Genomic DNA, 13,206 nt, shown 5'->3' on the forward strand with positions numbered 1-13,206 from the left:
TTTTTTATCTGAGGTCTTGGCTGATTTGTTAGGATTTTCCCATAATGTCAAGCAAAGAGGCACTGAGTTTGAAGGTAAGGCCTTGAAATACATCCACAGGTACACCTCCAATTGACTCAAATTATGTTAATTAGCCTATCAGAAGCTTCTAAAGCCATTACATCATTTTCTGGAATTGTCCAAGCTGTTTAAAGGCAGAGTCAACTTAGTGAATGTCAACTTCTGACCCACTGGAATTGTAATACAGTGAATTATAAGTGAAATAATCTGTCTGTAAACAATTGTTGGAAAGATTACTTGTGTCATGCACAAAGTTGATGTCCTAACCGACTTGCCAAAACTATAGTTTGTTAACAAGAAATTTGTGGAGTGGTTGAAAAACGAGTTTTAATGACTCCAACCTAAGTGTATGTAAACTTCCGACTTCAACTGTACTAGTGCTTCAGTTTCTTGGGCTTCAGGAATGTGACTGAAAATGTGCCTCGGGCCTTGAAAAATATAGTTTTTACTGATTGAACGTACATTAAAAGTATGTGGACACCTGCTCGTCAAACATCTCATTCAAAAATCAATGGCATTAATATGGAGTTGGTCCCCTCTTTGCTGCTATAACAGCGTCCACAGTGGGAAAGCTTTCCACTAGATTTTGGAACATTGCTGCGGGGACTTGCTTTCATTCAGCCACAAGAGCATTAGTGAGGTCGGCACTGATCAATCAATCAAATGTATTTATAAAGCCCTTTTTACATTATCTGATATCACAAAGTGCTGATGTTGGGGGATTAGACCTGGCTTGCAATCGAAGTTCCAATTCATTCCAAAGCTGTTCGATGTTGGTGAGGTCAGGGCTCTATGCAGGCCAGTCAAGATCTTCCTCACCAATCTCAACAAACCATTTCTGTATGGACCTCGCTTTGTGCATGGGGGCATTGTCATGCTGGAACAGGAAAGGGCCTTCCCCAAACTGCTGCCACAAAGTTGGAAGCACAGAATCATGTTGAATGTCATTGTATGCTGTAGCGTTAATATTTCCCTTCACTGGGACTAATGGGCCTAGCCAGAACCATAAAAAACAGCCCCAGACCATTATTCCTCCTCCAAACTTTACAGTTGGCACTATGCATTGGGGCAGGCAGCTTTCTCCTGGCATCCGCAAATTCATCACTCCAGAGAACGCGTTTCCACTGCTCCAGAGTCCAATGGCGGCGAGCTATACACCACTCCAGCCGACGTTTGGCATTGCACATGGTGATCTTAGGCTTGTGTGCGGCTGCTCCGCCATGGAAATTAATTTCATGAAGCTCCCGACAAACAGTTCTTGAGCTGACGTTTCTTCCAGAGGCAGTTTGGAACTCGTAGTGAGTATTGCAACCGAGGACAGACGATGTTTACGCGCTACATGCTCCAGCACTCAGTGGTCCCATTCTTTGAGCTTGTGTGGCCTACTGTACCACTTTGCGGCTGAGCCGTTGTTGCTCTAGATGTTTCCACTTCACAATAACATCACTTACAGTTGAGCTCTAGCAGGGCAGAAATTTGATGAACTGACTTTTTGGAAAGGTGGCATCCTATGATGGTGCCATGTTGAAAGTCACTGAGCTCTTCAGTAAGGCCAATGTTTGTCTATGGAGATTGCATGGCTGTGTGCTCGATTTTATACACCTGTCAGCAACAAGAGTGTGGCTGAAATAGCCAAATCCACTAATTTGAAGGGGTGTCCACATACTTTTGTATATATAGTGTATAAGGGGGTATTGGTGAACAAATGCTGTGGTCAAGGATACGATGGTGCCAGTTCAACGAGAGGAGCTTACTCAGGTTTTCAAAAACGCATATCAGACCTAGAGCATAATGCTTCTAGGCTAGTTTATGAGTTTTAGTTTATCAAACGATCTCTCTGCAGAAACGACAGTTACAGGATGGTAAAAACAGCTTGATTGCTGTAGCAACTTCAGGGATACTGCAGTGAGTGGTGCTTCAAATACAGCTGTTCTGCAACATCTTTAATTGAGCCTCTCATTCTACTTAATTGCCGGCCTCAACATGTTACGGAAAGAGATGAAATGTATAGGAAGATCTGGGGACAGGTCGTCTGGATACTGGACAGCCAATCAATTGGCAGATGCAAACAGATTATCATATTTAGAGGACAACAGCTCTTGAGGGCCTGAACAAAAAAAGCGGTTTGCGATTTCGTTCATACTAGTGAACTGGTGTTTGAGTTGTGTGGTTGCAATTATCAACAGGCCCTTATCTCTTCTATATCTTGGCGTGCATCATTCAAGACTAAGTTTAAATTGTGTACAGCGCAATGGACATATAATGCACAATGTCTCAGGATGACTGTCTGGGTTGGCAATACTCAGTATAGAAAACAGTCGGGCCCTCAACCTGAACCTACAGGCTGTGGTGAAAACATTTGCACACAAAAAAAGGAGGATTTCAGGTGACTAGGGAAGTCTCTCAAGTTGGATTTAATGTAATTTACTTTGATTATTGCAGCCCATTTGTGTAGGCTATTAGCCAAACAAAACCTGCTGAGTTCAACAATAAAAAGCAGAGTGGCTGAATTTATCCTCAAGCCAACTACTTTTTTCCTCATTGCTAGGCTATTTGATGTCATTTTTCAATATTTTTTTAATAAATAGCAGCTGTCATGCAGGTTCATGTAGCCTATACAAGACATGCAGCCACATAGACATCGCGCAATTTCAGCACCATGGACAGCGATCGGTTTGTGAGTCTGACTGACACATTCAATTTTTGGGGGGCAAACTCTGACCTTGCTGGGGTCCAAAGGAACTGTTATGCGAGTGTTGTTATGGCAACTGCAATTCATTTGCTTTGCTCAAGCAACATCCATTTCAATATATTATTTGTTGTAATTATGCAGCATTGGATAAGATGGAAAGATGGCTAGTGATGATGACTCAAATATCAACAAAGCCGTTGACACATGCTCAAATATGCTGCTAAACTTTAGAATTTCTGATACGCCCCAAAATGTATCTGTCAGACTGCAAAGATTATCTCAACATCTTACTGTGCTCAAATGTGGGAAATATTTATGATGAGTAAACATTATCAGGCCAGCCAGGTGGAATAGTGAAGGAGCCCCACAGCTGCATTCAAGACTGGATTGGATGATCTCCACAGTATCCAACCTCAGTATCCATCCTTAGTGTATTGGTACTAAGGATTCATTTTGAGTGGTTGACATCTGAGAGCTTCCACACGCAGCTCCTGCCAGCAATTTTTTGTGATGGAGTGTAAGCCGTCACAACTGATCTATTCAAGGTTTTGGCAGTCTACTGACCAGTTGTGTACTAAGTGGCTAGCCCAAGCTCTCTCTTTCTGCTCTCTTTCATTCAGACCTCCTGATGAGACTCATTGTTGTTGTTGTTTATCATTCTCCATGAGGCTTCAGTTTACATCACAACATCAAACAGAATAATGGCAGCTGCAGAGAGTGAGAAACAGAGAGAGCGAGAAAGAGAGAGGGAGAGAGAGAGAGATAGAGACAGAAAGATAGGGATTTGGCTGTGGAGCTCTGGCTTTCTGCTCTGTCTGTGAAAGGTTTAGGGGGTCTTATGTGAATAGAATGCTTTATCTCTGATTCATTAGTGACTTTGCCCCTGTGTGTGTGCTTGTGAGCGTGTGTGTGAAGTGACTGTCTGTCTGTCCTCATTAAGGCCTCTGATAGAATGGCTCTGTATTTACCATTTGTTCTGAAGGGCAGGCACCATTATTTGTCGTCATTAATACATAGTAAAGGCTGAAGGCCAGAGACAGGGTGTGTTCACACACTGGCAGCATTTCACTTCTCCCTTCCTTCATGCACACAGTACTTATGGAAATCAGAATGGGTAAACACGGCCTTGGGCTTAGTCAGGTATTTAATCATAGTTAATAACACCCTCCACGACAAATAACAACAGCAGGACCAATACCTTTGCTGACCCAATAATCACTTGGACGGCGAACATAGCGGAGTGTTATTCATACTAATTGAATGATTAGCTGAAGAAAGTTGCTGAGCGTTCAGGTGCAAAGGAAAGCAGTGGACCCTCTGACCCATACCGACCAGTTCTGGCAATATGCCTTCAATTACAGCCTTTTAATGAATGACCCTCAAAGCCCTGATCATCCCTGGGAAAGGCTATATCTGAGACAGACTCAGAGGTCATCTCAGAGGGGGATCATTAAGAAATCCTCTGCAGGTACTGTATGAAGATTTTATACAAGATTGCAACCCAAACACTAAATAGCCCAACTTCATCATTATTGATTATTCAATCTATGATCTTGCTGAGCCTGCTCCTCTAATTGTTCAGGTTGTCTTCTCTGGGAGCAGAGACTTCATCTTGTTGCTCCTGTCAAATCCCATGTCTATTATGTATTGTTCTTACATAGAGCATGTGCACTACTATTTTAACTATCAACACATTTAAAAGCTACAATATATCCTAATTTGCAACCTACCTTTCAACATGGTCCTAAATACTGCTCCTCAGTCATCATAGCGATACAGTATCATAAGAAAATCTTAAATCTCTAAGCATTGTCAAAATACCTCTGAAATCTATCATTCAAAAGACGCACTCAAGGTTCCATCGATCCTATTCACAGTGGTTCTGAGAAATATGGAATAAGTTATCATATGAAATATGAAAACATCTCAACAGAAGGGGCTTTTGTTATTGAACAATGTTAACGTCGACCCTGTCCTCTCACTATCTCTAAACATCACTGCATGGATGAATATTCTGAAGGTAATCAATCTCACTGAGGTTATATCATGAACAATTATTGTTACTGTACTGGAAATATATGTTAACTGTGGCTTGTTAACATGAAGTTATGCAGAATTCAGAGGTGTTGAATGTATGTGTCTCTAGTATACAGTACCAGTCAAATGTTTGGACACACCTACTCATTCCAGGGTTTTTCTCTATTTAAAAAAGAATAGAGAGTAGAATAATAGTGAAGACATCCAAACTATGAAAAAAACACATATGGAATCATGTAGTAAACAAAAAAGTGTTAAACAAATCAAAATATAATATTCTTCAAAGTAGCCACACTTTGCCTTGATGACAGCTTTGCACACTCTTGGCACTCTCTCAACCAGCTTCACCTGGAATGCTTTTCCAACAGTCTTGAAGGATTTCCCACATATGCTGAGCACTTGTTGGCTGCCTTTCCTTCAGTCTGCGGTCTAACTCATCCCAAACCATCTGAATTGGGTTGAGGTTGGGTGATTGTGGAGGCCAGATCATCTGATGCAGCACTCCATCACTCTCCTTCTTGGTCAAATAGCCCTTACACAGCTTGGAGGTGTGTTGGGTCATTGTCCTGTTGAAAAACAAATGATAGTCCCACTCAGCGCACATCAGATGGGAGGGTGTATCACTGCAGAATGCTGTGGTAACCATGCTGGTTAAGTGTGACGAATTCAAAATAAATCGTGACAGTGTCACCAGCAAAGCACCATCACACCTCCTCCTCCAGATCACCCGTTTACCCACACAGCGTCTCACAAAGACACAGCGGTTGGAATCAAAAATCTCAAATTTGGACTCATCAGATTTCCACTGGTCTAATGTCCATTCTTCTTATTGGTGTCGTTTAGTAGTGGTTTCTTTGCAACAATTCAACCATGAAGGCCTGATTGACGCAGTGTTTGTAACTTGAACTCCGTGAAGCATTTATTTGGGCTGCAATTTCTGAGGCTGGTAACTCTAATGAACTTATCCTCTGCATCAGAGGTAACTCCGGGTCTTCCTTTCCTGTGGTGGCCCTCAAGAGAGCCAGTTTCATCATAGCGCTTGATGGAGTTTGCGACTGCACTTGAAGAAACTTTCAAAGCTCTTTACATTTTCCAGATTGACTGACCTTCATGTCTTAAAGTAATGATGGACTGTCGTTTCTCTTTGTTTATTTAAGCTGTTCTTTCCATAATATGGACTTGGTCTTTTATCAAATAGGGTAATCTTCTGTATACCACCCCTACCTTGTCACAACACAACTGATGGGCTCAAATGCATTAAGAAGGAAAGAAATTCCACAAATGTACTTTTAACAAGGCACTTCTGTTAATTGAAATGCATTCCAGGTGACTATCTCATGAAGCTGGTTGAGAAAATGCCAAGAGTGTGCAAAGCTGTCATCAAGGCAACGTGTGGCTACTCAAATATAAAATATGTTTTGATTTGTTTAACACTTTTTTGGTTACGGCATGATTCCATATGTGTTATTTCATAGTTGTGATGTCTTCACTATTATTCTACAATGTAGAAAATAGTAAAAATAAAGAAAAACCCTGGAATGAGTAGGTGCGTCTAAACTTTTGACTGGTACTGTATATTTAGGCAATAAGGCACAAAGGGGTGTGGTATATGGCCAATATGCCATGGCTAAGGGCTGTTCTTACGCATGACGCAATGCGGCATGCCTGGATACAGCCCTTAGCCTTGGTATACTGGCCATATACCACAAACCCCCGAGGTGCCTTATTGCTATTATAAACTGGTTACCAACGTAATTAGAGCAGTAAAAGGTTTTTGTCATATCTGTGGTATACGGTCTGATATATCACGGCTGTCAGCCAATCAGCATTCAGGGCTCGAACCCAGTTTATCTAATTATCTTTAGAAAAGCAGAATAAGGGTTTAAAAGCAGTGCAACATCCTGAGGTAGTATATCACCTGCAAATTGACTCCCTCTTTTTGTGTACCAGTCCTGTTAAGAGAAACCATCTGAAATGTTATGATTTGTGGAGACCAAACTCAACTAATTGGCCCTTAAGTCTGCTGTATTCCTACCTGCACTGCAACAGCCAAACAACAAGTAAACAACCGTGCCTGTCAAATGAACTGGTCGCACATCTCAAACCAAATGAGGAGTTTAGGCTACACTGGGATGTTAACGCTTTGGAAACAGCAACTCTGTATTTCTGTGGCTTATTACATATTGATGTATGCAGTTATGCACAAGACACAGGGAGTAAATTAAAACAAGCTGTTTGATTGCACACAAAATTGTGTTTTAGTTAGTTGCAATTGACAGTTACTAAATGACTTAATGGAGGAATGTTGGCAGATCTGTGTTGTGCCTGGTGAGGGGGTGCATAGTGGCTTCAAGGTATTCAGACGGCGTGCACAAGCCAAATTCTCTCCTTTATTAACTACAATCCGGCAGATGCGTTTCTCCTGCTGTGGTGGAATCTTACTGTTGTTTTGAATCTCATAAAGGCTCATTACCAGTACCTTAATCAGTGTTGAGGCCTAGCGTGGGGCTGCTACGCGTGGGTTGTACCTGGCTCCATCTCTCCCTGCCTCTGGCTGATTACACACACACAATGCTAATTATCCTACATACTCATATTTCATACCTGAAGCCAATTCATTGTGTTACACTTTGTTTCTGAAACAAGAAAATAGACCTGTGCCCACTTTGTTCAGGTATTGCATATTTTTAAGAAGCATAGGAAGTGAATGCTTATTGGAGTGGGTCCTAAAGAGCCCATTTTGCTTAACTGCAGAAAAATATAGTTATTTAGGCCATTAACAACATATAATTGAGTGGAAGTAAAACCTGTCATCCTTTTCTTCTAGGAGAGGAGAACACACCAGGATGGTTCTGTGCAGAAGATGAAGGGAAGACCATGGCACCATTTTGGCCTTTACTCACCTGCCGTGTGCCTGTCTTCGCCACCAAATCCTCGGACAGGAAGGTGAGTTCCAGCTTCAAAAGCCTCTTTGTTCGGCTCAAGTCGTCTAGTTAAACAGACTAGTGTGCGGTCTTCAATAGTTTTAAGGATTGTTTCTCAGACATGAACGGAGATACACTGTATGGCTTAACAGAATGGCCGCAACCCATCGACATCACCACTCAATCAATAATCACAGCATCTACAAGCAGAGAATGAGGGGCATGTCTACTGTGCTACATTGCAGTGCAGTTAAACACAGTCTTTTCCCATTGACGGGTAATCAAAGAGTACTTGCTGCTGCACCCCAGGAGCTAAAAATACACCATCTCAGGGAGGATCTCACTCCAATGGTCCTAGAGTCTTGGAACAGTACATTCCCCAGCAACGCTGGCTAGAAAGTGGCGATCAATAGAGCCTGTTAAGAGTTGGGAGCCTCGCATAAATCAACTGGCAAACTGTAAGAGATGGACTAAAAGGTTTTCAGGACTCAGTCAAAAAGGTATCAAATCAATTTGCAGTGGCTGGAAGATGATATTTCTGACTACATTTTCAGCTATAATGTGGTTACGGGGCTTGCAGTGCAAGGTGGGTGGGGGATGCCAAATTACCATGGCCACCAGGGGAGGACGTTATAAAGTGATCATGCAATTACCTTAATGGCTATGGGACACCTAAGCATAAATCAATGTTCTGACATTAGATTAAGATCCCACACAACCCAATAGTCTGTCTGGAAGCCATATGGGCAACGGAGCAAGGGGGGTCCTCGGCAGCTGGAACAGTGGAGTCTGGAGGAGACAAACATCCCTCTGTATTATTGTGGGTTTTAGAACGTTCCCAAAGGATCGCATGGAGCTTCTGGATTCTTCTACTAATGTCTGGTACACCTGCTGAGAGAGTGAGCCAAGGCAATTAATGGATTTGGAGCCAGCAGGACCACACTGCCTCAGAGGATTTGCCCACATTCTCTTTTCCTAACACAAACAAATGAGACACCTGAGCATGCCAACCAAAGGGCATGGAAACCATGTCTGTCATATGAGCTGACCACAAAATTGCCTGATAGCGAATTATTTTCTCGGGATGAGAGACATTGTTGTTGTTGTGTTTGTGTTTACATGAACGTGCGGGTGAGTTTCTGAAATGTATGTGTTTATGCATGCGTGTGTGCCTGCACTGTGCGTCTGTGTTCACATTAGCTGTTGCTGGAGCGCATGTGGGAACAGGGGGCTGGAAGAGGCAAGCTGAATGTGTTTTCTCTTTAACCAAAAGAAGGTGGCATTAAAGGGAGTGACTAAGTCTTCCATGCAGAACAGCCTGTGATTAGGGGCTTAACTCAACAACAGACCCCTCCCCCCTCTCTTTTTCTATCCCTACCTCTCTCTCATTCTTTCTCCCTCTCTTTATCATCCTCTCTTTCTCTCACTCTCTTTCTCTCACTCCGTCCCTCCCTTTCTGTCTCTCTCTCTCTTCTCTCTCCAGCTCAGCCTTTGCACTACCACTGGGAAGCACACTTCTATACGTGCCAAAGCTCCCAACATCTCTTTCTCCAGTGTTGGCAGCCTCACTTGGCAGTCTGACTTACAGTGAGGGCGAGAGAAAAAAAAAAGAAGAGATGTGGCTGAAGGAGCCAGAGCCGTTTCCAACAGAAAATAAAGTTCTAAAGCAGCGTAGCATGAACATGCGAGCAGAGCGCGGGTCACCTGAGGGAGCTCTGCCAACTGATCACTGCTGTGCGCTCTGGACTCTGCTCACTGGGAGATGGAGAGGGCTGCTGGGCAGACTCGTTAGGCACCGGAGATAACCCTTATCACAAGTCTCTAGTTGAGTGAGATCAGTAGGGATTGACTGACACAAACGCACACGCACGCACACACTCACACACATACGAGACCCAGTCTATCAGGCATAGTTTGCCCCACTTCTGAGGCACATAAGCAGAAGCTAATGTAGCACATCCTGTAGCCCTTTGTTGTGCTTGGAATTCATTATAATCTCTCAACCATGCAATTCCTCAAACTTTAAACTGTACTGTATGTTGAAATCAGGTCTTTGTAGAATATATTATGTTATTAGGACACCATACCTCTACCCCATTGCCCACCTCACCAACCATGTGAACTTGAAGTTCATTTAACTAATACTGAGGAGTGAAAGAGATGGCTGTTTCAAAATGCCCAAGGAGCTGGCCGTAGGCTGTTGCCTGTGTCTAAGTGCTGGGTGGTAAAATAATTTTAGTTGGCTTACAGTCTGTGGTGCTCAGCTTGAATCCCCCAGCAAGGGCCCAGCTCTTCTTCCACCACTTCACTCTCCTCCAATCTCCGTCCTGAGTAGGCATCTGAATGTCACAGGGATGTGGTCTGCTGTGTTTTCAAGGCCACCCATTTCCATTCCATCTAGCATATGTCACACTCAGACGCTCCAAGGCCGGACTAATGGAGCGGATGCAATGATGATGATCCCCACTATCCTAGAGCAGATGAGTGGTTTAGTGTATCATATAGCAGCTCCATTGAGAACTTTGTATGTGTGTGTGTATGTGAGCATGTGTGTGTGTGTGTGTCTGTGATGAACCTGTCTTTACACAGCAGAAACCCGCCACGTATCCTCCAGACTGAAAAGGCCACATCCTCAGCGCCTCGTAGGGCTCTCACAGATCCAGACCACAAAGAAAATAAATGTTACCATATTCCGTTTATGAGGCATTAGGAGAAGGAAAGAAGCTGGGGATGGCTGGTATGCAGCAGTAGAGCTCTTATACTACTTTTGGGGATTTCATCATGTAGGCTTTGAAGTGGAGAATGACAAGCTGGAAAAAGGGTTTGGGCTGCATCAGGGTTAGCCTTCTTTTTCTCTTTTTTTGAGAGGATTATCTCCTGTGTCTCGGAACAGAGACTGACTGGCTTGCATCTCGGCCTAATACACTCAATTAGTTCACAGAGATCACTAGCCTCGCTAAGCAAGGTCACTGTTATTTGTTTTTTAAATCCATTAAATAGACGTCATGGCGAGACCATCTCCTTTGTTCCCTTCATTGAGTGCAGTGGAGAAACATTGAACATGGTCACTGGGGTCTCTGCGCTGGACTTGTTGTGTGTGTTTGTGCTGCTTGCTGTGCATGTCCCTCCCGCTCTCCGTCTCATCCATCTTTCCTGCTGATGGTGGGGATAAGAGAGCAGGCAGTGGCGTGTTCTACGACTGGCCCTAAAGGAGTGATTCAGTGCTGGAGAGGAGTTTGTAGAGGGGCCATCATCACTGGTCTCAGGCTGTAAGTGTTGGAGTCTATTTATAGCTTTGTTGGGTTTGAAAGAACTGCTGATTTACGACAATACTGACTTAAAGCTGTTATGGCTTTGGTGACAAAGGTGGCTCGATTGGAAGGCTGTATGTGTGTTGCTCACCACACTGTAGACGACGTGCCCATGAAATATGGATCAAAAAAGAGGGAGAAAAATGGAAAGGGAGAAAGCCTTTTCCCTGATGATGCAACATCCGTATGTTGATTTTTCTCTCTCTCCCCAACATGGTTTTGGGTAAAGTCATCAAGATGACACCTTATGCAATCGCTCTCTTCCTCGTTTCTTCACAAAGGTCGTTCTTTTATTTTCTGAGCAGCAGATATCATCCTCCTCTCTGATTTGTGGGGAACAGATGCCACAGCATGGATTAAAAGCTCTTCCTTGACACAGATCCGCTGGGGCGTAGCAGGCTCCCTTTCTAGTCTGCAGCGCTATCCCTCTGGCAAACACAAACACACAAACAGCAGGGTGCAAAAGTGCCTGAGCCTGTCTGTTTGGAAAGTACACACTGTCCCCACAGCCATGTTCCCCAGCTCTCATCAAGGCTTTGCTTTATTAATTGCTAAAGCCGTAACCTCCCCAGCTCCCCTGTCTCACAGGAGTGGTGTGATTCATTAGGAGGGCTATAGATTTTTGGTGAAGGAGGGTTCATTTCAAACAGCCCTAATCTGCTGCTTGTTTATTCATCTCATTCTCCTCTCTCCTGGCGTGTCACCCAGCATCAGAGGAGAACTGATCTCTCCACACAAACAGACTGCCGCTGCTCATCCTCACAGTTCAAACGGGGCAAGGCGACAGGCCCTCGGAGGGAGGATTATAGGGATGCAGGAGGAAGTGTCAATCTGATTTCTCTGTGCTAGCTGGATCACAGCAGACGTGTCGCCTGGACTGATACGGCCAGGCCTCCTGGTCAATGCTGCGGGGTTGCTGGGCTCAGCAAAAGAAAAACTGCTTCAGTCCACCTTGTCACCATCGCGGGGACACAGTGACAGCACACAATCTCATACTGCTTAATACTCCTCATCAAAGACACACTCACTACAGGGTCAGGGCAAACTTCTGGCATTTAGAGAAAACAACTCACTGTGAGTTGTCTATTACAACATCTTCACCAAGGTGTAGTGTAGACAGTGGCCTAGCTCTCATCTTTGTGGATCTCTTTATGTCAGCACTAAAGACTATCAGATGCCAAGCGTATTGAGCCAAGATAATGTTTTATATTGATGGTGATAGTCAGCACAAACTCAGCCCACCTCAGCCTTCTGCTGTGTAGATTGGTCTATCTCTCCTGTGAGTAGTGTTAGTGCTGTGCCGATTTGTAGGGACTTCAGAGGTAAACTCAAAAAGCACTGATGAAGTATGAGTTTTATTTGAAATATACCTAAATTATGGTAATGAAATATGTATGAAGACAGGATTAATCACGTGCTTTACATTATCATCCTTTCAGGCCTCTGAATTATGTCGACATCATTATGAGTTGTTTGTGTGATTACCATGGTATTTAAAAGGTTTTCACAACCCTCTGTTTTTCCTTGCTTAAAGCTCTTTCAGTCTGGCTTCCATCCATGTCTTCTCTTCTCTTTTCTACTGCTCTCCATACCAACAGAGGGCAGTGTGGTGCTAGTGTTCAGATGCAGGGGCAGCCTGAGCCATTGCACTGCTTGACTGCGAGGTCATCTGCAAAGGGGCTGATCCGTCGTTGTGACAGTTAACATACTAATTACTGTGAATCATACGTTCTCTAGCAATGCCTTGGAGAGGGGAGGGCCGCTCCCGTCCCCCACCCCCCTCCACCCCTGAACCAGTGTCTCACTTCACTCTGTTCCTGTCAAGATAGTGCACAGACAAATTGTACAACCAGGAGGGGAACACAGTAGATGGGCTAAATGTTAGCCTGCTGATGTAAACATTCCTCCTTTTGTATGATATAAAAGGATACTCTAATGTGCCAGAATATGAAATCCCTGCATTACTGAAGAGAAAGCAAATGAGTTCTGCATCCCACCCTGTTCTACCTTGTTCTGAATGTTCCAGTGTGTTTGTTCTGTTGGTTTGTTCTGTCTTTCTCTCAGTTTGTTCTCTCCTTCTCTCTGTTCTTCTCTACTAATTACTCTGTCAGTCTCCCCTCTACCGGAACAATACATGGCCCACTGCCAGGTCTTACAAGAACACTAGCTACCTCCATGTAGA

At 43.7% G+C, this 13,206-nt stretch overlaps 1 protein-coding gene across 1 annotated transcript in view; it reads left to right on the forward strand.

The window, feature by feature from the left end:
• LOC120059425 (rho guanine nucleotide exchange factor 10-like protein) overlaps positions 1-13,206 on the forward strand; it is a 124,576-nt gene that overhangs the window by 54,119 nt on the left and 57,251 nt on the right. The window contains exon 20 of the mRNA XM_039008470.1: positions 7,617-7,735. Within this exon, the coding sequence (XP_038864398.1) occupies positions 7,617-7,735 (119 nt within the window). The remainder of the gene's footprint in view (positions 1-7,616; positions 7,736-13,206) is intronic.

This window comes from Salvelinus namaycush, chromosome 2 (assembly GCF_016432855.1).
Source record: "Salvelinus namaycush isolate Seneca chromosome 2, SaNama_1.0, whole genome shotgun sequence".
Lineage (NCBI taxonomy): Eukaryota > Metazoa > Chordata > Actinopteri > Salmoniformes > Salmonidae > Salvelinus > Salvelinus namaycush.